At 38.7% G+C, this 24,853-nt stretch overlaps 1 protein-coding gene across 3 annotated transcripts; it reads right to left on the reverse strand.

Moving 5' to 3' along the window:
• Positions 1 to 3,900: 3,900 nt before the first annotated feature.
• Positions 3,901 to 23,353, reverse strand: smad2 (SMAD family member 2). 3 transcript variants are annotated; one of them, XM_084746616.1, is made up of 11 exons: positions 23,207 to 23,353; positions 18,213 to 18,712; positions 10,513 to 10,602; positions 9,588 to 9,781; positions 9,133 to 9,267; positions 8,961 to 9,023; positions 8,357 to 8,410; positions 7,911 to 8,123; positions 7,328 to 7,465; positions 6,325 to 6,469; positions 3,901 to 4,365 (listed from the first exon to the last, which is right to left on the reverse strand). In XM_084746616.1, exons 2-11 carry the CDS (start codon positions 18,467 to 18,469, stop codon positions 4,242 to 4,244), a joined length of 1,413 nt encoding a protein of 470 aa, XP_084602742.1. In that variant the 5' UTR covers positions 18,470 to 18,712; positions 23,207 to 23,353; the 3' UTR covers positions 3,901 to 4,241. The 3 variants fall into 3 exon arrangements, with proteins under 3 accessions (XP_084602742.1, XP_084602741.1, XP_084602743.1); XM_084746615.1 differs by having other exon boundaries at positions 8,949 to 9,023; XM_084746617.1 differs by lacking the exon at positions 10,513 to 10,602 and having other exon boundaries at positions 8,949 to 9,023.
• Positions 23,354 to 24,853: the final 1,500 nt, after the last annotated feature.

The following is a 24,853-nucleotide window of genomic DNA, read 5'->3' on the forward strand; positions in this document are numbered from 1 at the left end:
ACAATAACATCACTAGTGACATGTAGAAGCTTCACTTTCTCCAAAAAGCCACCTTCTTTCTAGTGAATTCATCAGAAAGAGGCTTATTTGGAGATACACAATTGTCATCACAATAAGAAAAAAAAATACAATATGTTATCTGTAAATAGGAATGTGAACCCTCAAAATGTGTAGATGTAGCCTTCATGAAACCTAATTTGGTCTCATCTTCCATCTCCGAACAGACTTCCCAGGAAGTGAGAAAAGCTGGCTGGGTTTTGTGGGTACAATGTTGGGTGGCACTCATTTAAAGAAAAATAAAGTAGATACAAAGGCTTTTGCTGGACCCTGGCAACGTGCATAAAAGAGCATGTCAAGCAATCACAAGATGTATATATCTTCATGGGGAAATATTTTTGAGTCCTAAAGACTTGATGTCACTGCATAGAACAAACGTGGGTTAGCAATGATTTAACCTACTACAATTTCATTTTAGCACATGTACTGACCTCAGCAAAGTAAAGTCAACTTTTTCCCCAAATAAATGAAAAACAAGGACAGACCAACAAAAGGACAAGACAGGACAGGTGGACAAACATTGCATTTTGCTGGTTTCAGTCTCGTTAGAAGTGTAGACTATCAATATTTGATCCAAATGTCAGCAAATTCATTGACAAATGCTCTATGAATGAAGAAAAAGTTTTATCTGATTTACCGTGATCAAATTTTGGTTTGGTCCAAGTGCTAAAGTACATCACCCTACTGAGGAGGATGTCATCAGTCAAGTGTGTATCAAATGCAAACCTCAAATGATAAGGTTTCTGCAGACAATTTATGACTAAACATCAGGATTTCTCGGGTTCTTGTCTCAGCCATTAAATGAAAAACTAAACCTTCATTAAAGGGAAAATTATGCACTTTTCATGTAGATGTCCAGTCAGTAGTTAATGTAGTCAATTGAAGCAATAAACGCCCAAGCTTTTGACAACCCCACCCATGTTGCCATATATCACCCCACCCTATAACCATTATTTTGTTGAGAAAAAACACAGACCATTAGGTGACAAAACTTCTTCAGGAGGAACTACAGATCCTGTTGCAGGAGGTTTTGGTCAGTATAGCATGCACTGAGGAATTTGTTGCTTCATTTGACTACATTTACCATCAAGACTGACTGGACGTCCACATAAAAAGTGACATTTTCCCTTTAATCCTTCATTTGATGTTTTACAAAAGTTGTCGTCGCAGTACTGAGTGATCAAACAGAGAAGGCGAATGTGTTTACATGCACACCAGGTTAAGACCACCGTCATGTTTTGGTCACAGTCCGGAGTAAACAAGCCATCTGGAATGTGCCAGTGTGAGCAAAGACAGTCAGGCAAGAATATACCTAGTCCAATTTACTTACATGCCCCACTTAAAATCCCATTTTTCATTTGTGAGGAATACACTCGGAGATAGTATCATGTGCATGTGAACACGTTCACTGAAGATTAACAGTGTACAACCATACATACAGAAGTAATGAGAATCAAATGTCTGCAGAACTGAAACTGACAGCAGCTTTTACACCGCTTACTGGAATGTCCTATGTTGCTAAATTGAAACAGAATTCAGCAAATTCACCTTCCAGAGTCAGAGCATTTCAATTTAATACCAACTGCTTTGACACTGAAAATAATACTGTTTTGCGCAACTGCTGGACTGAATCCTAATATCTCCACAACACAGGAGTTTTAGTTATTCAAACAACTTTATTTTCTAATGGTATATTGAAAATAAAAATATTTTTAAAACGGGTATCTTTATTTGTTATTTGCAATTTGCAACTAACCAAACCCCAAAGAGACATGGGAAACTTGATATTGCAATTAAGCCAATAAAATTGAATACAGGAAAAGTGGTGCTATTAGGTTTTCATCAGCAATTAGATTAATGACACAGTGAACCTGCAGTGTACAGGACATACTGTAAATACATGCATTCAGTCACTATCATAATTTAGGTCACACCCATACAGCTGAAAAATCAGTAACAATAAGGCAGGAAACTACCTTTATTAATGACTAACAGATGATAAATTAAACCATTTTAGCAGCCAAATTAAGTCGTGAAGAAAATATGGTAATTATGGTGTCTTGGCCTCTCAGTCATTAAGTACACTATTTCAGCTGAAGTCAACTGTTTTCAGTGGTAAATTCAGTGAAAATGTTTTATCCTATGCTACATACTTCATCGTCAAGCTGTGATCATTTCAAACAGAGGGCATATTCTAAAAAAATATTGAATTCTAATAAAAAGGAAGAAAGCTTTTGACGATTTTAAATATATTCATATAGAAAAAATACGTGGAAATACAAAAAGATAGCTAAAAGAATGTGTAAAGAAAATAATAGCTGTGTTGTATTAACTAGCTTGTCAGATACTTAAAGCTTAAACACTTTTGAGTTGAAAAGATTTGGACTCTAAAATACTGCCATAGGTACCTACTGGCTTTTAAATCTAGACAAGAAATCTCATTAAAATCAAATCTTTAATAAGCCAATTCAGACAATATAAGGAACAAATCTTTATAGTGAATATTTATTAGATTTTTAGTAACTGTCTTGACTTAAATTGGGCTTTTCAACATTCCTATCTGTACATTTCAAAGCATATCTCACTGTATTTTACATCAAAGGCAACTTTCTTGTAGCAATATCAAGGGTGCATAATTTGGGGCAGTGCAAGTATGGTACGGAAGCCATTTTTTAAAAATAAAGTCCCATTGTGCAGGACCTCTTATCTCTGTCTTCCAATCAATAAAATGTCAATAACGGGGAAAGTGTGCATCAACTCAAGCATATAATGAAGAGACTTGCTCAATGTCTGAATCAGTGTAACGTAAGTGATTGGTTTCTCTTTTCGTCTGTTCAACAGCAGGGGGCGACATTGAGGCTTAGACTCAAGAGTCATAATCCTGCAGGTTTTCAAATCCAACATACAACTCTCCTTCATGAGCAAGATGATATAATTGTGAAAAGTTTAGGAAGAGAATGTATGTGAGAAAGAGCAAGAGCGTGCAGGGAGGAAACAGAGAGGCAGTGCAAATTGCTGGGCCTCAAAAACCAGAAACTGTTAATTGTGGCTAACTTGTTACAACTTTATTACTGTCTGAAAACAAGTTTATAAATTTTGTAAAGTTCCAGTGGAGTGACACATCTTACACTCTTGCCATGAGAATGCCTTTAGCTTACTAATTCCAGTTATCTGTGCTGGTTAGCCACTGACCACACTTTAAAATAAAAACAAAATACATGCTTTTCTGCAGCTCTGATCCACACTCAAACATCTCCCCCACTGCACACTCATGGTTGAATTAACACCACAGAGGAAATGATTTGTTGTTATGTCAAAGCAAAGATGGTAAAATAGAAAGTTACGAGGTGTGTGAACCGCAAAGGTTTGTCTGTGTTACAGTATATGTGTGTCCATGTCAAGACGGGGTGTGTAATATTAATTATAGACATCAGCTTGACCTCCCAGTGGTCACCCATTTAAGAGCGGTAGGACTGTCATGACAACACAGAGCTGATTAGAGGAAAAGCAGGAAAAGTGGAAATCTCAAGATAAAAATGGAAGTTTGGTCACCAAAACCAAGAAAAAAATTAATGTCCAGGCGGGAAGCTGACTTTGGTTGAACATGAGCCTGGAGTGGCAGTACTACTGTTGGTCAACCTTGTGTAAACGGAAATCTTGAATCAGAGTTGTGCTGTGGTAGGTAGGTAGTGAAGCGGCAAGGTGGGACTAGTGGTTGGAGTGACTCAATCCACTGAAACAGCCGTTCGCGTGTCAATGAACAGGACAGTAAAGCTCTGTTGAGCTTTGTGTTTCTGGATCAGAGCTTCAAGTCAAAAATACCAAAAATGTGAATGTAGTCTGGTCCATTATGACATCACTCTCTTGTCATTTTTAATATTGCAGGGTGATTTCAATCATTAGGTCCATGATTACTGGAATGTCAACATTAATCCAACAGTGCCTGAGGTGATCAGGCCCACTCTGACATCACTGTTAACATTCCACTATTGTCCATGAGTGATGTCTTTGCCCCATCCTCAAGGTCCATTGTGTAATCCTTTTTTTTTTTTTGTTTTTGTTTTGTTTTCATAATGTTGTTAGTACTTCAGTTTAAGACTGCATGGTGGTCTCCCTTAGGACATACTGGTCAAATGTTGTGAAATGTCAGTTTGAGTTAATCCTCAGAAGCAGCAGCACACTGTTTAGGACATACTGGAGCAGCGCACTGATGGTGAACCCATCTGGGTCAGCACCTTATCCAACCACTGGAGGGGGCCATTGAGATGCAGCTCAATCCAACAGGGAGTGCTGGTAACTGTCTGACGCCTGTAAGGATAAAATGCAGAATAAGGGTAAAAATATAAACTTTTCACTGGTTCTGCTTGGTTCAGCTGAAAGTGTGGTATGGGAGAGGCCTAAAGTGATTATATTGTCACTCCTTCCAAAGATTTCCTGAGGTGATTATTGCATAATTCTGATAATTGATTCATTCTGATTTGAATCAATAAATATAACATATAATTAAACCGTAAGTAGTGTGTGTAATGCTAGATCACTTTTATTTACGTGACTTGTCAATGGGATCTTGCATTGCCAAGGTCAGACCAGATGATCAAACACAGCTGACTACTTTGTGGTCCTGCCAGGCTTGGCCTGCGCTCTCCACAGACAGTGGAGACACTGACTGTTAACCAGACAGGCTACACAGCGGCTTAACCCTGGCCAGTGAGGACAAGCCAAAACACCCCCACAAACGCTGCTGTCTGGCTCCTGGGAGGGTGCAACACAAAGCAGAGCCAGGAGCAGAACAGATGTTTGCTGGATGGGTGGTTGGAGGGCCACAGAGACAGAGAGATGCAGACAAATGCCCTGTAATCTCTGACATTTTACAACAAAAGGAGGAATATAATAGAGATTATACGCATGAAGTGCAGATGAGAGCATGCACAAACCTTTTACCTTTCCAACCCTTGTTTACATAATGTACATCGACACTCCCTTGATTTTTATGGAAAGATACACCTGTATTTATTTACCTTAACTACAAAGTGGGGGAGCCAAAACAAAGGAGAAATCCATTCTATTTAAGTAAAATATCTTTGCCCTATTTGCTAAACGAAGTCAGGTTTTATTATATCAGCTTTTATTTGTACGTTGAAAGTGGCAATTCAAAATCTGAGGGTAAATGTTTTTTGAGACCGTGTAACCTGTAAACTTCTTTAGCTTTAATCAGTTGTGCCTCTTTCTCAAAGATGCTGCTATGACATTTGTAGTTTCAGTCCATTAAGCTGAGGGCCTATGACAGCAGCTTGTGAGTCAATGTTAAGGGCAGATGGTACAGCTGTATGCACTAAGCAACATTTGGAGACTCTGCAGCCTTCGCTGGGCTCTAGCCAGTGATTATGTGAAATGCTAAAAGTTAGAAAATACTGCTCTGCCAAATGAAAAGCAGTGTCAACAGAGGTGTCAAAACTAGTAGAGATGCTCCAGATGCAATTTTCTTGGTAATTTCTCTTTTCTGATTTTTTTCAAGTCTGACCTGCCAATTCCAATTTCTTTCTTTCTAAGAACTATAATTGATAGCAAACTGAAACATTTTCATAACTTTTCTTTTAATGGAAAATTAAGGCCTTGTCCTCTTTCCGTCTCTTCTCTCACTCTTTCCTTTTTTCTTCTCCTTCTGTTCTTTTAAATTTTCTTGTCCTCTCTACTTATGTCCTCTCCCCTATTTCTCCTTCTCTTCATTTTCTTAACTCTTCTCTTTATCTTGTCATTGCCAGGGCTGCAGCAGCTCTTCATCTTAAAATCTGACTATTTTTCTGCATGACACGAGTGGTTGTCAGCAAAAAATAGACAGTGAAAATGATCTGTTGATTATCATATCAACATCATACCAGTAACATTACACCTTTCGCTATGATCTTAATCTGTAGACTATATGAAGACTGTCATAAACATGAAAAAAATGGGTGAAGGGCAGTTTTCTGCAGTGTGTTCTCTCTTTTTCTTTTTCTCTCTCTCTAAATGAGGGTAAACAAAAATCATTGACTCCTTTAACTTTTTCCCCACAAGTCTTGCACAAACTCATTGTAGTAAAGACTGGCAGTAGCAGTGATGCAGCAGCAGCCACTACACAGCCTGATTGTAGTCTTTATGTCACCAAGCTTCCAGCATGACCTCTTTCATGAGGACACACAAATGAATTTCACCGTGCCACTCTCTGGTCTGACCTGACACCCACAACCATCCACTCATCATGAATGATGGTAAAAGAGAGTAAAATACCTGTACTCTGCTCCCCAGCCCTTAACGAAGCTCATTCTGATGGTGCACATCCTGGTTAGTTGGTAGACTGCCTCAAACCCCTGATTGACTGACTGGGCCAGCAGTGCAGCAAACTCCTGGTTGTTAAAAATCTTCAGATTACAGCCTGAAAATAAGAAACAAAAATAGGTGTGAGAGACAGGGTGGATACCACAGTCAGAGAAATTAATTCAGACATGAAAGAGCTTTTTCTATTTTGGTAGAGGAGGACGGCTTGTGAAAGCACTGAGAACAACAATGGGTATATGTCCAGGACTTTTTGTTCTATCCCTGGTTTAAGTCTGACATGTCTGAATATTTTATAAATGTGTATGATAAAATAAAAGTTAACTTTACAACAGCGTGTGATCTCAAAACCAATTACTTCAAAACTGGTGAATCTACTCTGCCATTTCTGTGAACACGACTTAAAAGCACCAAGCACGGGCACTGTGAGGTGTGGGTGTATTGTATGTTGGTGATTATTCTCCATGGGGCTGACAAGTCCGACCCCTAAATGTCTACGAGATCCTTGTTTCCTTTCGGTACAATTCTGTGTCTCAGTAATGATACTGTTCACACTGCTCATTTGTCCAGGAAAGAAATGTTCAAAGTTACATGGGTACAGATGAGTCAGTGAGCGTGGGTGGGAGTCTGAGAAAAACTGTCACATTGTGGAGGGCATGAGCGCTCTTCCTCAAGCTTCATTCTATCGATATCAGGTGGGAAAAAAATTTAGTCAAGATTATTTTCATCATAAAAGATGAACTGTTATATACCAACAGTTATATATATCTGTTCATTGGTACCAATTATTGTTCTCAAGTTGCCAGATAAAAGTTTGAGAACAAGCTCAATCTTTATGACAACAAATGTCAACACGACAAATATATTTTGTTAGCAAAGCAGAATGGGTCTTTTTTTGTCAGTTGTAGAGCATCCATATGGCTCAAGAGTCAAAGGTGGAAACACTATTTGTATAAACCTGGTGGTATCTTGCAGACTGTGGCAGGGTGCCAGCCGTATCGCTGGTTGCAGTTGGGACTCTGGACAAAAATGGCACTGTCGCTGAGGCACTCCGCGAACACCTCTCCTCCAATGTAGTACAACCTCACACCACGACCTGCAGAGTGTGAGACAGGAAAAATGTCAAAATAAAAGGGAGGAAGGCAGAAATCATAAAGAGGAAATCATGAATTTTGTGCTACAGAAAATATCATGTTCATTCAGCAGCAGATTCAAATTAAAATACATTTAAAATTCCCTCAAAGGAACTGACCACTATCTCTCCAAACTGGAAGTGTGCCAATTGCCATCTATTACAGGTAATACACTGACTATGGGTAAGTACCTCATATAACCCAAACTGAAATAATCCAAAGTAACCATGTAATGCAAAAACTACTGTATTTTCTATAACCTATAATCTCAGAAGCCTGACCTTTTATGATCCCAAAAATGCCCTTCATCTTTACGTTTCCTTTGTAAGGATGTAATTAACTTTGCCTAACCAAATCAGTCTGCCCATTACTGTGCGCCTCTGTGTGTAGAATTGTGTGTGCTTGTACCTATATGTCTCCTTGTCATTTCAACAGTTGCATTCCTGTTGACATTGCTGAGAAGCCCTAGACAGAAGCGTTCAGAGTTGGAGGGGTCGGTGAAGCCATCAACTGTCAGAGATGGCTGCGAGGCGTGGAAGGTCTCTCCGACCCGCTGGTTTAGCTCATAGTAAGCTATTGAGCACCAGAAAGCTGGCTCACTGTAGGTCACCGGCTGAAGGTCTGAAAGGAAATTAAGGAGCACACTTTTTATACATTAACCTCTTAAAACCCTTACCTGTTCATATTTGTCTGTTACCTAAATTTGCTTGGTTTTCTAGACTCTAATTTCTGGACAAGATGTTATGATTTCAGTCCATTTTTCCACTATTAGAACTACCTTGGGTTTTCAACCATTTAAACATTTTTTTTTAATTCCAACAGTAATGTATCAACTTGCAATCAAGTTGTCTTACCCAGGCCATGACTGACAGGTGACAGGGTGCTTGGTGACATTTCTGCTGGTGAGCCTAGAAGGAAAAAAGAACAAAAAAAACAAACAAATAAATCACATCATACAACAGCCCATGGATGTATAAAGGAGAACTGGATACGGCATTGGAGGCAGGCCTCCATTCATTTCTATAAAAACTGCTCAGTGGCACATGAGGCCAACTTCTGTGCTGGAGCTTCCACATATGCTTCTGTATTGTGTGGCCCAAAGAGTGAGCGCACTAGAGACTTCCTTCAGCTGAGAAGCTAACTCCCAGTTTAGCCCACCGCTAACTTGAATGGAAACAAAATAGTTTAATCATGCAGCTCTTCTAGATTTTCCAAATGTTATCAGACCAAACGAATTCTGATATGATTGCTTGGATCTGATTAACAAACATGCCATTTCATGTGGGCTTTTTTCTACGTAGACTCTCTAAAATCAATCTGGATAAGCCAGATTGGCTCCACATTGGATAATAAAATTTGGGGTGGGAGTCTGGACAAGGCATGTATTTTTCCAAACAGCAAGACACATAGCTGCATCTACACTGGCACATCACTCAACTAGTCTACCTGTTTCCATACTTTGATTCATCTGCTGGTCGCTGGTCTCTCCATCTTCACTGATGTAGCCAGGCGGAGGAGTCTCTGTGAAAAACAAATAATAATGCATTTTAAATGCCACATCGGTGCAAATAATAATGATGCCTTTGTGTGGGTAAAAAAATGAAAATGAGCTCTTGACCTGTATACAGACCTGGTATATAGTTATTAGGAGGGTCTATGCCAGCAGGGAAGTTGGTGTTTTCAGGGATGGAGTTTGTGAAGTCATCTAGAGGCGGAAGCTCTGTCAGAATCTCTGTGTGGCGTGGCACCAACACTGGAGGCAGCACTGGAGACAAAAGGAAGTGTCACTGACAGGCAAACATAATTTGCTGTACAAATCAAAATCCTATAATTAAATGTACCTTTTTGCTAAGCAGGTGTTCCTGCAACAACATTCTGCTTCTTACACACACACACACGAAAAACAGAAAAATAAACACTTACACTGCACAAACTGGCAAAAGTACAAGCAATAATAAAACTCAAAAGCATTTCAGTGGCCACAACTTATTAGAGGGCACCTTGAAGATCACATCCAGCAGTTCTCAAGAGTAAAAACTATGTCACACAAACACACACAAACACACAGTTCTCAAGGATCATTACCAGGCGTCTCCACTCTCTGGTAATGGTAGGGATTGACACACACTTCATCCTTTTTGAGGTTGAAAGCATATTGGCAGGCATCGATAGCCCTCAGCTCGTGGTGGCTGTGAAGGTCGGGCCATCTCCACAGGCGGCAGTATATAACGTGGGGCAGGCCCTTACGGTGGGACACCTGGAGACGCCCGTCCAGTGACCTGAGAGGGTTGGGCGAGAGGTTAGCCAATAGCTCAGTGACATGCCCAAGAGGAAGCTATAAACTGGGAGGGATATTCAAAGAAGTCTGTGCTTTCTTTAGTTTCTGGTTTGGCAGAGTGTCAAGGCAACATCCAAGGCAACCAACTCGCCAGCCAGTGGAGTCCAGGACGCTGGTTATGTTTTATGGCTAGACCTTATTTAATGAGACTCATCAGCACAGCTAGAAAGGACCATTGCACATTCAGAGTGATCTTTGAAAGTGCCACTTTGAAACTAGTAACTAGTAACTAAAAACAAAACAAAATCAAGCCTATAATTGACTAACCTGGTTTTTATAGAAAATGAAACTAATCTTTTGACAGAATGTTTTGATGAGTAATATGACCACTTAAGCTATGCTTAATGTAATATATTTTCATTTGCAACTTGTTACATGCACATTTCCATTAAAATACAATTCAATTATTTCCTCATTACCCCTTTTATCTACAGCACTATTACATTCACAGCTGTGGTATGAGAGGGGATGGCTTTACAGACAGTCTCAAAGTCTTACCAGGATCTTAATAAACAAAACTGGCCACACAAATCAGTGCATAGCGATCCTAAAGATTACAGTAAGACAGATGAACATTAAAGCAACGTGTGGTGGTATTTTTCTGGCAGGAATGAAGACATGTATAGCAATTGTTGACTCATGGTGTGTTTGAGTGCGTGTGAGTATATTCACCTGCTGTGGTCAGGGTATCCGTACATGCCTGAAGAGTCCCACTGCTCTATCGTGTGGCCTGAGCCTAGACCCCACAGATCTGAGCAATTACTACAGACACACACACACGCAATACATGCACACACAGACACACACACAGGACATGTGCAAAAAGGATAAAAATAAAAGAAAACAGATGGTAAACATGAGGCGTTTCATTCCAAATTAGTAGGATGAAATCACAAACATGTACAGTTGGTCTCTTATTGGCACGAAGGAAGGAAGGAGAGATCCACCCTCACTGTTCTCAATAAGAGACATTAACTGAATGACACATGATCATGTGATAAATCTAAACTGAATGGACAGTGGTGTGGTGCAAACAGGTGATGCAGGGTGTAGACAGGATCAAATTTTGGTAGCCTGTTAAAAAAGATGAATTGATCTTCTGAGTACTCTTTCTTGCTTACATATGTGATCATACTCACACTGTAAACACGTGAAAAAGAACATGATCATTTCATTTGTTTTAAGGCTTTGATGGTTAAATAAATTCCTGCACTGCCTGATTGCACATAATATCTGTATAATACACATGAGTCACATATCTGCATATTATTTCTAAGACATGAGAAGTATGATGGGAAGCAAACAGGAAATATATGCATTTACACAACAATGACACATGAGGAACTAAAGAAAGTCAATTGAATACATGTGTCAAGACGTGACAACAGAAAAAACAACACAAATGTGTGTGTACGAATACAAAAGTGTGTGTATGACTGAAGAAAGAGCACATGCCGATGAGGTCTGGGTACCGATTTTCAACACTTCTATGGCACATGCTGAATTGCTGCTTTTTAGCACAGACAAAGCAAGTGGTCCTAGTACTCCACTACTTGCCCACTACCTCCCCAGTGCTTCACTATTTTCCCACTATTTTCCCTCTATGCCACCTGAGTGCCACTATTTTCATACTACACTGCTGAGTACCTCACTATTTTCACACTATGCCCCAAATGTGACACTATTTTCCCACTACACCCCCAGTATTCAGCTATTTTCCCATTATGCCCTAGTACTCCACCATTTTTCCACTACGTGTCAGTAATCTATTGTTTTCCCCCATGCCCCAGTACTCCACTATTTTCCCAGTATATATTAATATCTACAGATATTTAATCACAGTAAGAACACAAGAGTAAAAACATTTCTCCACTTGCACCAGGTTTTCAAAAGCTTCATCCGTTGAAGTAAGTAATTGTTCCCCAATATTTAATGTAATTTTCAGGAATTGGCAGCAGAAATTTATGTAGTCATAATCCTGACAGTTACTAACTTGTTCTTGTTGAGGAGAGGACAGGACAGGACAGGAGAGGAGAGGAGAGGAGAGGAGAGGAGAGGAGAGGAGAGGAGAGGAGAGGAGAGGAGAGGAGAGGAGAGGAGAGGAGAGGAGAGGAGAGGAGAGGAGAGGAGAGGAGAGGAGAGGAGAGGAGAGGAGAGGAAAATTTGCTGTCTGATCAGAACAAAGTAAGTGCCAGACCTGTCTGTACAAGGCCTGCTATCTCAACACTTATCAGCCTACTCAAAGAGTTCTACAAGCACAATCCCCATGTAGATTATCTCCAGACACAGCTAATGTCTCGCCTTCTTCCTTTCTCACTTAAAGGTCACCGTACAATCCCCACAGTGTCTGTTTGTCAAGACTCTTGATCTCCATCCATTCACCTACAAGTCCCCCTGGATCAAAGGTCAAAAGCTAGATTTGGACATAGGCATAATTATTGATGATGTAGTTTGTGACTGACAACATGTTGTGGGTTGAAAGTTGTGGGTGAAAGCACCTAAAGTGATTAAATGAGTTTGTTGTATTATCAATGGACAAATAGACAAAATAAAATATCATTACATTTTTGTCCAAATACCTCAATATTGATATTGTGTCAATATTGTAGGGATGGCTATTTGTGCTTTAACTTGACTAAGTGGGTAAAAATAAATAACAGGACAGCTATAGCAGTCAGGTAAGTTCAGAAAATATTTTTTTACTGTAATGCAGCCTCCAAAACCAGCCATATCATGATATAATGATTTCCAAAATCTATCACAATATCTAGTCTCATATCGCAATACAATATAATATTGATATACTGCCCAGCCCTGCTAGTACACAGTCCAGATATAATGAGAACATTTTCCCCCAGAGCCAAACCAAACATACTGTTTTCTACCTTGCCTGGCCAAAAAAAAAATCACCACCTGGATTTAACTAAGCAAATAGGTAAGAGCCTTCCATTGGATAATCACTGCAGTTGATTAATATGCTTCAGCGTGAAGAGAGTGATGAAGAAGAGAGGCAGATAAAGTGATGCACCCAGCAGGCCTAGTGCCTACTGTACAAGCCTGTGGGGGCAGTGTTATGATCTGGAGTTGCTTCAGTTGGTCAGGTTGAGGTTCAACAATGTTATATGCCAAAAAAAAAAAAAAAAAATTAGGCCAGCTCACTACCTGAATATACTCAATGAGCAGGTTTTTCCATCAATGGATTTTTTCTTCCCTGATGGCATTAGGCATATTCCAAGATGACAATGCCAGGATTCATCAGGCCAAAATAGTCAGAGACCGGTTCAGGGAGCATGAGACATCATTTTCAAATATGGATTGGCAACCACAGAGTCCAGACCTTAATCCCACTGAGAATCTTTGAGATGTGCTGAAGAAGACTTTACACAGCAGTCCGACTCTCTCATCAACAATACAAGATCTTGGCAAAAAATTACTGCGGACTCTGGAGAGAAATAAATGTTGTGACATTGCATAAAAATATCCAAACAATGCCATGGTGAATGCATGCCGTAATAGAAGCTAAAGGCAGTCCAACAAAATATTAAGAGTATATGACTTTTTTTGGCCAGGCAGTGTAAAACTTTCTGAGGTCAGCCACATTTTCATCATTACTCAAAAACCTACCAATGTCTGCTATCTTGAGGAACAGTTGAGCTGTTGCACTCTCCCTCTGTCACATTACTTCTTAACACCACTCAAACAGAAATCTACAAAGCCTACACTTGCTATCTCTGGACGATCCTCAAGACACTGCTCTGACATTCTCAACCCCCCCAAAAAGAAAAAAGACAAGTGCAAGAGACTTTTATCAACCCTACTGTGCTCAAAGAGAGAGTGAGCTATGCATCAAAGGCTAGAAGTGATATCTACCAAAACTGAACGCTGCGGATTAGTACATCCGGGCCTAAGATTTGATGGCGGGGTTGCCCTCAACATGTGGCCTTTTCAACCAAGCAACTGTCAATCTGACACACAATGCAAAACAAGTAAGTGGTGATATGACTCATTACAGAGTTGAAAGAACCTAACTTGTATGGTCCAAACCCTGAAAAAAAAATCTAAATTTGTTCTTCAGAGACTGAAGCAGCATTCAAGTAACAAGAACCATCATCACCTTATCAGTACCACTTCAGAAGCTATTATCTAGCCTACATTCCTCAGAGTAAAGAAACAGGCCTGGCATCACACACTTAATCCTCACATGGTTCGACTGCTTGTTTTCCTCTGTACCAACTTGTTACATTTACAGTACTTCTCTAACTTCCCACTATTTCCGCAACAATGACATTAGTTTCAGAAAAACTGCTGAGCAGACAGTACGTAACCACATCCTGTATGTGTGGTGATGAATGCTGCAAAGTCATTTTGGATCAGTATCTATATTTCTTAATTTGAACTCACTGCAATGATGAGAGCTGCGATGATGAGTTGATTAATCGATTAGAAAGAAAATTAGTTGCCAACTATTTTGATCATTTCAGTAATTTTTCAAGCTTCTCAAATGTAAGGATTTACTGCTTTACTTTATCATTTATGACAACACATTAATCAGATGGATTTGGATTTTGGACTGTTGGCTGGACAAAAGAATGAAACCATCACTTTGAGCTCTGGGAAACTGTGATGAGCATTTTTGACAATTTTTACCAAGTTGTAGACTAAACAATAAATAAAGAAAATTATCATTAGTTGCAGCTAATGTATTATAACACTGTCCTGCCTCATACTTTCCCACTAGTACACACAAGTGCAGTACCAGCAGTTACTCTAATGACAGGGAGAGCAGGCACTGGCCCCACAGGTCACCAAGCTCCTAAATTTGGTGGCAAAAGTACATTTTTGGTGGCCCAAATGTAAAAGAGTACAAACAACTAACACAGCCTTCCTCACCCTGGGGCTTGTGTTGTCCACTTTTCCCACAAATTGTGATATTGTGTTTTCCACTAAAGTGCATTGACCACTGATGTTAACACTGGTTCAACTTTATAACTATTAAGACATAAGTCAATACAAGGTGTACATCTTCAAATTAAGGCTGTGATGTTTGTAGAGCTGCTTGACGTCAGCCAGCAATCCGTACAGACTAGGTCACTGCTGAGAACCTATCCACCTGGAACATCACCATCTGATATTACTGGAGTTATAGAAGATGAACCCCTCCCTGTCAAAGGAAAAGTAAACACACGCAGTACATTAGCACAGCCTCTACTAACCAGGCTATGTTTATTTTTCTTGCCACCTCCACAGCTTCTCACCTGCAAGTCAATACAATGCTGTAAATGCAAATACACCATCTGATTGATGTATCTCCAAATGCATGTCAGATTTACCTAGATCGCACTATAATACCTGGTACAAAGGAAGTCTTGATTCCTGTTTTTGTTCCTATCTATCAAAAATTAATCAGAGGAATCAGTATGGTGATCAGGAATAGCATTCTTCAGTGAAAGATCCAGGTTCAAGATATCATTTTAAAATCAAGCTACCCTGTTGAGGTGTCTACGAGCAGGATATTAAACACCCATCAGCTCCAGGTGAGCTGATTTGTAGCTGACATAAGTGTGGAGTGTGTTACAGGGAAAAAAAACATTTCTGTGCAGGGACAAATTCCATTATTGATAGTTTATAATTAAAAGGTAACAGAGAGACAGAGAAAAAAGACGGAGGGTAGATTACAGAGAAAATTTGAGAAGGGAAGCTCATAAAATCTTCACAGAGCAGCCTAGTTATCTCCCCTTTCTGCTGATCCTCAGAGGATTGATTGACGTTAATCACATGCTTCTCATGGGCCTCCCCTGACTTTGCCACCTTTGAAATGATAAGGTTTCACCTGGTCTGGTGACTTGGCTCCTGTACCTAGTCATGCGACACAGGAGAAATCTATACTGAAAGACACATGACCTGTAACCATTCAAGTATCTACTGTAGTAGCATGTTTGGGTGCACAAAGGTTCTTACAGAAAAAAACACATTTAATCAAACTAAGTTGATTTTCAAGTCTGTGAAATGATTTTCTCCTGTGAAATAATATTATGAAATTTAAGGTCAAGGCGTTTTCTTTTCAGAGAGAAATGTGCAGATATAATATACAGATGTTTTATTTTTTCCACTGTGGCTTTGCTTGTTAACAACTTTCAGAAACACTCTGAGGTGATGAGAAGACCCTTCACATTAAATGACTTTCCACATTAATCACAGCTGTGCAGTGCTTCTATTTATAAGTATTAATACTTTAATTATTTCTACTTAATACAGCTTTATAAACCTGTGTGAGGCATGAAGTGTGCACCAGGAAAACATAGTATAACATCATGCTGAACTAGCCATTCAGATTGCTGTTTTTTTTTTTTTTTGTTTCCTTACTTAAAATTAGGGATGTCATGAGGACCAGTAATTCAGTACCAAGGCAATGCCAAAATATTGAAAATGTGATGGTACTCATTTTTCAAAAGTAGTGTAAGGATGCCATTCTGGACCTGATAGGGACAGCATGTTGCTTACAAGTGTTCTAGTCTGCCATAAAATACCAAAGAAAGAAGAACTCCTACCACCACAGAAGAAGAACAAGTGTAGCTGGAGCAACAGCTCCATCTCGACTCGAAAAGAAAAACAGTGAGAGTCAATTCTGGAAATACATTGCATTTAAGGTGGATCATCAGGGATTAATAATAAATTCACAAAAAAAGTATTCAAACAGCACCATCAAACTTTTCAGACAATAAGAGGAAATACTTCCAACTTAGCCTGAGTACAGTGAGGTTCAGTTCGTGTTAAAATTACATTTTCAGTGTATCCATAGTGTTATTCTTGTTATCCTTAACCTGAAATACAAGTGTTCATTTGTTTGAGACAGTTGGCACTGCTGTGTAACCACTGTGTTACACAGCTACTGTGTTTAGGTTAATGTGACATAACCACAGCCCATTTGGCTAAGTTTTAGCATTTTCATAAAAAAAAATATTTCTTGACTAATGGTCTGTCACTGTGTCAGTACTACTTGCACTATATAGTCAACTTAAATTCAACAACATGCTCCCCTGACAGTGGTTTTCATCAGGATTAGTAAGTAGATGCCCTTCATTGTTTTGTCCTAGAAGCTCAGAGGACTTTTTATTTCAGTAGGCAAAGAAAAATAATAGTTGAATATTGTTATTGTTGTTTTTTACTGTGGTACTGAATTTCATATTGAGAAATGAGAAATTTCACTGGTATCAACAACTAAATTTATGGTATTGTGATATTCCCCACTTAAATATTTTTATGAATTAGTGCACCAATTGCAATTCTTCAGAACTCATTCAGGTATCAAGTACTTGCAGAAAATGTCAAGTACCAATATAAACTCATGCTGTTGTCAGGAGGTACTCAAATATGTGCCATCATTTAGAAAGACCTGAATCTGGCAAAACTTTCATTCTGCATTTTTCCCTTAAAATAAAACATTATTTGACAACACTGCACTACTACTTATCCTGTCACCAACCGCTGGAGTCCATAACAAACTCTCAAGCCATTCAATTTCTTTTGATTAAATTCCTCTGACCTTAATCAAAGTATCACCTTCTAACAAGCTATGTTAACCTTTCTAATCAATATAATGAGATGAAATTAAATACTGAAACAAGGTTTGGCGGTGCTGTAACAGCAAAAGACACAGCATAGGTGCAATCAGAGACTGTGACACTTACATCTATCAATCAGATGACAGCAAACTGTCAACAACGCTGCACACAACATGACATATAGGTCATGAATCCTGACAAAGCTCAAGGCAAAGACAAGTTTCGCTGGCATCATGTGGTGGACATCTGTTTCCTCCAATCAGGTTTCACTTCTGTTGTCTTGCTAGCCTATGGAACATGACAATGGGGAAGTGGACCCGTTGTTGCCCAACTGTAACTCTTCTTTCTGCAAGGCTGTGGGTGCCCTTTACCTTCCTTCTTGCTTTCATGTGTGTTGACACAACACAATGTATTGATCTATATTGGTGGTATTGTGGTATACCAGTGTACAGTGACTGCAGATGTCAGTCTGTGTGAATGTGAGTATGATTTCAAGTGTGTTAGTATTGAAATGATTTGTCAATTATTTGATTAGGTTTCATAATTATTTAAGACATTTAACAAAAAGAATTCTCAAAATGTGGGAAAGCATATCTGCCTGCTTAAGTATACATGTGTTTGTGTGTTTACTATGCCCTGGCCCGTGGGTGAGTGGGTGAGACAGTGTGTGTTTTACCTAAATGTCTTGTCAAATATGGTTCTTACTACTTTCTTTGATAATAACCATGCTGTGTGTGCAAGTATCTATAAGACAGAGTCAGAAAGACATAGAAATACAGGATGTGACTGTGTATTGTGTCCTCATCTCACCTGGGTATAGTGACACATTTTGTGTTGCTGTTCTGTGTGCTGATGGCTTTCTCCAGCTCATCCAGCTGCCCAGTCTTCTTCAGCTTCTTCACCAAGCTCTTTACGGCCTTTTCGCACCATTTCTCCTCCTGTCCTCCTCCGTTCTGCTCCCCTACTCCTCCAATTCCTCCCCCTGCTCCTCCACTCCCAGCTGGAGTCTTCTTCCAACCAAGGAGGCGTTTCACTACTGGTGGAGTGAAGGGCAGGATGGAGGACATAGTGGCCTATGTATGTATGTGTGTACTAACAGTTTTTTTTATGTCCCTCGTAATCTGATGTAAAGAGAAAAGGGGAAAAGGGAAGGAGGATGGCACGGTGATGGGTTGAGGTCTAAATTCCTTTTGGAGATTTTTAAAAACTACATACACAGAATGTCTAGTCAGAACAAAGGCTTTAGGGAGGAGTTGGGGGGAAATATGAGATGCAACATATGGAGTGGAGAGAAGTTCATCCAAAGAACCCTAAGAAATAAGAGGGACAAAAAAGAGAAAGCACACATCAACATTTGTGAACACACAGAGTAAGATGGTTCAGAAGATGAAAAGTCTGATGAACAACTCATTGCATAACAGTTTCTTGAAATGATGACATCAATTATGCCCACACATCCAGATTCACCAACAGTTTTTTCTGCCCAGAGCCATAACTATCATATCTATCTACCATAACCCCCTGCTGCCAACTCTCCCACCATGTGCAGAACTGTATAGATCAGTCAGACCTGCAGTCATAGCACTACGTGCCCTGCACATAATAACTGATTCAAATACAGCACTCATTTCTCTGTTGGTTGACCTCTAATGAATATACTCAAATGATGGTGCACACTTTGCAGTGCATTTGAGCAATACTGTTTACTGTTAATTATTAACAAAATCACTACTCAAAACTACTTTAACTTATTAACATCCCTTAACACAGGGATCTCCTTTTTAAGGGGTGCATGATGTATTGGTCATTTGATTGATATTGGGTAACAATAGCTTACATAATGCACATCTTCTCACAATGTTGGAGAAATAAAAATATTCAGGTTCATCATGAATTTTAAAGTTCTATACACCAATATGAAAAAAAAAAACAATACTTGATATCTCTTTCAATACCACGGCAAAAAGAAAACACGTCCTACATAGACATAACAGGTCACTTTTTTTTTTTTTTAATTAAAGATCTACACAGTGCCGATATAGAAAAGGTCACTGAACACTGATATGCTATGCTGCATGGAAAATTAATAAAGACTGAACTGAACTGAGGTCACGTTTTAAAGCCTTGGTACTTTCAATACTATGAAATGTTAGTATTGTTTTTAAACATGGTATTTATACAGTATTTATACTTCTGAAAACTTAAATACATTTGATAGTTCATTTGTAGGCCAGTGAATTAATAAAGTTCTACTTTCTCTACATTTCTGACAACTCTGGTGATGGATGGAGTGAGCAGATTTACCCTTTATTTACAAATACTTGTTTTTATTCATGGCAACATGGCAACACATAAGTCATACATCATCAACCAGCATTTCACCATGTATTAGGAGTGGGAAAAAAAATACATCCAGTAGTAATTTGTGCGGAAATATTACATTACACGGACACCAAGCATCAATCAATCAATTGTATGCGTAAATCATTAATATGAAATGCAAATTAAACTTTTGATTCTAAACTAATAAGATCAACTGCCTTTTTAGTCCACTAGATGGTGCTGATTTTTTTCTGGTGAGGTCAGCAGAGGTCCCAGTCAGCAGGACTGGTAGCTTTGTTTTGTTTGTTTGTTTTTTTCCAATTACTTTTTGGGGCTTTTGCACCTTGATTTCATAGCATAGCCAAAGATAGACAGGAAACTGGGGAGAGAGAGATAGAAGGGATGACATGCAAGAAAGCACCACAGGTCAGAGTCGAACCTGTACCAATAACCAGTGTATGGTTTATTTTCTTCATTTGGTCAACCTTTAAAAACTCATTCCAGGCAGCTTACAATTTACAGTTACATTCAAGCATCGTTTTCAATGGAAGAGAGGATTTTTTGTCTGAGGTGACGAATCTATGTCAATATATTTATACTAATCCTTTGCTAATCCTAAAGTAAACCTATCCTATTATTGAAACCAGTGTTCACCCACTCATTCGAAAGCTGAGCAGTGTTGGGCTGTGTTTAAACCTGCTCCGGAGCATGGTCTTATGTTCTGACCTACTCACACCAACTGCAACCCGTTTAAGTTTCACTGATCCTTTCCTCAGACTTTAAAAACATTGTGGAAGGTGAGAAATTCACAGTTTTAAAATTCATGAATGGACAGGTAATGGTGCTGAAAACAGATGATGAAATTATTTCAATGGCCGCAAGATACACTAAACAGTTCTGGGCATATGTAACCTTATTCTATATTATAACGCTCATTTTATTCCCAGAATCCATTTTCCAGCCTAATAAGGAAACACACAAGCTCAGACAGAGCAAATCCAGAAAGGATCTACAGACTAATGTAATTATTAAATCAAATTTTAATACTATTTTTCTTCCTTTGACCCACACCTCTCAAAAGAGAAACACTCTGGTTGTATGTAGATTAGTGCAGCAGATGATTTATCAATGACACTTAAATAAATATAGGTAAAACCACTCAGTGATGCAGATTTCTCAACTCTGCTGCCAGGGAGGAAGGGATCACTGTCCTCCACACCACCTTTAGCTACTCTGAAAGTCCAAGCTCCTTCTAAGAATTAATTTCACAGGCTTAACCCTTGGACTGCTCACTAATAGTGCAGGAGTATGAATGGCTTTCAGAAGGAGACAGACCATTCCTGAAAAAAATTAACTACAGTAATCTTAGTACCTGCATTTGCTTGATATTGTCTAAACATTCAAGCATGCTCTCCATTGGGGCCACTATACAGTGCAGTACATAGCCTAAATAACTGCCTCAGGGAACAAGCTTTGATGCCAGGATAGAAGAAGGCTGCAAAACATAGTGTACATGTAAAATACGGTGGGTTTGTCCCATTGATGGGCAGCATTTTAGTTAAATGTAGCCTGTTTCAAATAGTAATTACTTTTAAGTATTTTGTCATTTGTATTTTGCTTGGCTAAGAAAATATGATGTAGGCTAATCTGTAACGAAATACTTTCAAAACTTGAATTTCTGTACTTAAAATACTTAAAAATATTTAATGTTATTTTATTCTCAAATAATACAACCCCCCCCCCCCCCCCCCCCCCGCGACAAGACTTAAACTGTAGGGGGGAAAAATGTGTACAACTGTTAGCCTAACCACAGTTTTGGGCTAAATGCAAGTGAATCACACATGTGCTCTCAAATTGGCAATTATACTTAGTGGCTGATAATGTTAGTGTAACTACTATCCGTGGAATTGTAAGACGGGAAGGGCCAAGGCTAGTCGGTTAGCGTGCTGACACAGACATCTTTGACATAATGTCCAAACTGTTAGTTCTTCAAACTTTGTTGACAATTTTAGTTAAGCCTATGTAACATGCCCACATTAAAATGTCAAAAAATTATAGAAATATATTTTGATAGCTTGTGTACTGACCTTTTGACAAATGTTTCCAACAATGTTGAACTGCTGAGAAAACTAATTAATTTAAGGTAACGCTTCTTACTAGTCATTGCTAGCTAGTTGCTATAACTTCCCAGAAAAAAAAAGAGCTATGACAGATATGTTAGAGAACGAGCAAGGAAGTCGGCAAAAGTGACTAAAACTAAACAATATTACCTCGTCCATAAACATGATTTCTGCCTGATTCATGTCAGATGTATTTTCATCAGGCTGTTTACAAGTGAAGATAACTCCAATTATCCCACACCACTTGACAATGTCATCAAACTATGTCTTTTGTTATTGTTTCAATGTAACCCCCAGCAGCAGAATTTACATTCTATACATTTAATTTTGAGTGATGTAAACTAAAAAATTCTTACATATTGCCCCTTTAAGGTCAGATCCATATTAAGGCTACTATGATAATATCAGTCTGTATAATGTGTTTTGTATTTTCTAACAACTTGTATTGTAATTACATACACTTTCTCATAAAAGTACTAGTTTGTGTTTTACTTTGGGAGCAAGTATTTATAATTTGCAACAGGATGTTTTAGATGCATGTGTCCATCTGTGTTTGGTCATTGAAACGTGATTATTTAGCAAAATTAAGGCTCACTTAAATTTTGTCATGTGGTTACTCCTTGCGAAAGGTGGATACACAAAGGAGGAGGAAGAATAAATTGCTACAGCAACAAAAGCCTTTGCTGAAGGGGGTCTACCGGGGACAAGACCTTGTCGTATGTGGGAGCCTTTGAAACTGAACACAAAGTCTTAATGTAAGAACAAAAAGCACAAAACGTGCTGATGTGGCCACAATGTATACGTCTAGTCGAAATGCTGACCACGGCTATCAGGGCCTTTTGGGCAAAATAAGCAACATTATTTTGTCTGCAGCGTCTCGTCTTCTTTGTGAGAAACTGTCTGTTTGGGTTACTTCTTCTCCGAAACCGTACACATAACACACACACACATACATACATACACACACACTCACATACATACACACTCTCATACACACTCACATACACACATACATACATACACGGTTTAGAGAATAAGCTAACGCTACAAACGGTAATTCAGCCTGAACAGCTAACTAACGTTTAGTAGATGAAGACTTTGACAACCCACGAAAAGCGACTTGATTTCACTGCTGGGTGTCATCTGCTTTGCTCTACTGAGACAGTGAAAATATTCACGTTTCTTTTGTCTCGAAATGACTGATAGTCCCCCCTTTCCTCCTCCCCTCGCCTCCAATAAAAAAAGAGTACGAAAAAATCCGCTAGCAAGCTTGCTACTTTGTGTCACAGACAAATAAACAGGTCTGTTGCATGTTTTGTCGCTAACAATTCAAAACGTTTTCATTGTTAAAAACACTCTTACCCGACAAGGAGATGAAAGGACGCTGAATTATCTCTCAGGTACCTGTCAGATAAGCCTGCTTGTTCATTTTAAATGCGTCCAGAGAGACTTTAAACTGTATTTTCCACCTCCGAGCGAGCCGCCGGGATGATGGCCCCTCATTCAAAGCTCAACCAAACATGTATCGCTTCATGCAAAATATAAACGGCGACGCGACGCCACAATGCCCCGCCTTCTCTCTCTTCCTATTGGCTGAATCCCGGGGTTCAGAAAATAACCTGTTGCCAGACGTGTATCCTATTGGCTGGAGGTCGTGTCCTTCATATGACGTTCCATTCGAAGGTATGTTGGAGATGTTTATCAGTGGGTAGGCCTACCTTGATTGTCCTTCTACAATTGCAAAACACAGTAGCTTGTAAATAAAAAAAAATAAAAATATAATCGACTTAAACAGAATAAAATAAAATAGAAGAGAATGGTATATAGCATAATATCATAGGTATAAGAATAAATTAAGTAAATGTTTTTCACCTATTTTTTTTTATAATGCTTCTCTTTTCCAGACTTACAATATATATGGTTTAACATCACTGCATCTTAAAGCACTCACACTTGTAATGTGCAATTTTTGACAATCACAGTTTGATCACGGTCAATCCATATAATATTAAACATAAAGCAAACCATGCTGCTGCTGACAATAAGATCACCATAAACAATATAAAACTGTGCAATATCACAGTGATTTCAATGATATATGCATATATATGACAACAAAAGATATATGCCAGTAGATACATAGTCATGAGTCAGTGCTCCATCTCTAAACTAGGTGGGGGAGACTGGGGACAGTTGCAAGACTGTTCTTTAGCATTTCTCTCAGTTACTCAGAGACTATTTGGAGTAGACCAACCAAATCTTCACATATTAAACATACATCTGCCTGCTAATCACTCATACAATTAAAAGATGATTACATATAACATATCATTCATAATATTTATTTGGAAGGAAGAAATCATATGTTGCAACTGACCCCAAACCCTGGGGATATTTACTAGCAGGTTAACCATTGCTTTTTGTCTCAATAAGCACAGTATTTTGGCCATATGCATCATTTCAAATTAGTATTAGAGTATTTCTTTATACAATAATATTATAGTATTGTTTAGTTAGTCAAATAACAGCTATTGAGTTTGTTTATGTGTAGAACACAGGTCTAACTTGAGTCAATGTGTAGATGTTACAGATGTTATTCAGTCTCTTTATTTTTTTCAGTGTGAGAAAGGAAGAGTAGATCAATTTGCAATGCAACAAACTTTTATTATATATGTATTTATTGCACAAAATTGCATCTGTTTTAAAAAACTGTTTTTTTGTCAATTCAGTGTGTGAACTGTACTTATACAGCTTCATTTGCTTGTGTGTTTTGAAAAATACTGATGTGTGGTCTCTTTGTGTGTGGCTGCTTAGCGTGTTGCAACTGTCACCACCTTAAGAGATCATCATGTGCCTGTTAGACACATTGACATATAGACCCTTGCTTAACATGTTGCTTCCAATTCAATCAAACAATTATTCAACATTGTATTTTTTATTAATTCATAGAAAAGGTCAGGTCAGTATGACACAAATACAGCTAATGAAAAAAAACTTTTTTTTTTTTTC

This window comes from Lutjanus erythropterus, chromosome 20 (genome assembly GCF_056507025.1).
Source record: "Lutjanus erythropterus isolate fLutEry1 chromosome 20, fLutEry1.hap2, whole genome shotgun sequence".
NCBI lineage: Eukaryota > Metazoa > Chordata > Actinopteri > Lutjaniformes > Lutjanidae > Lutjanus > Lutjanus erythropterus.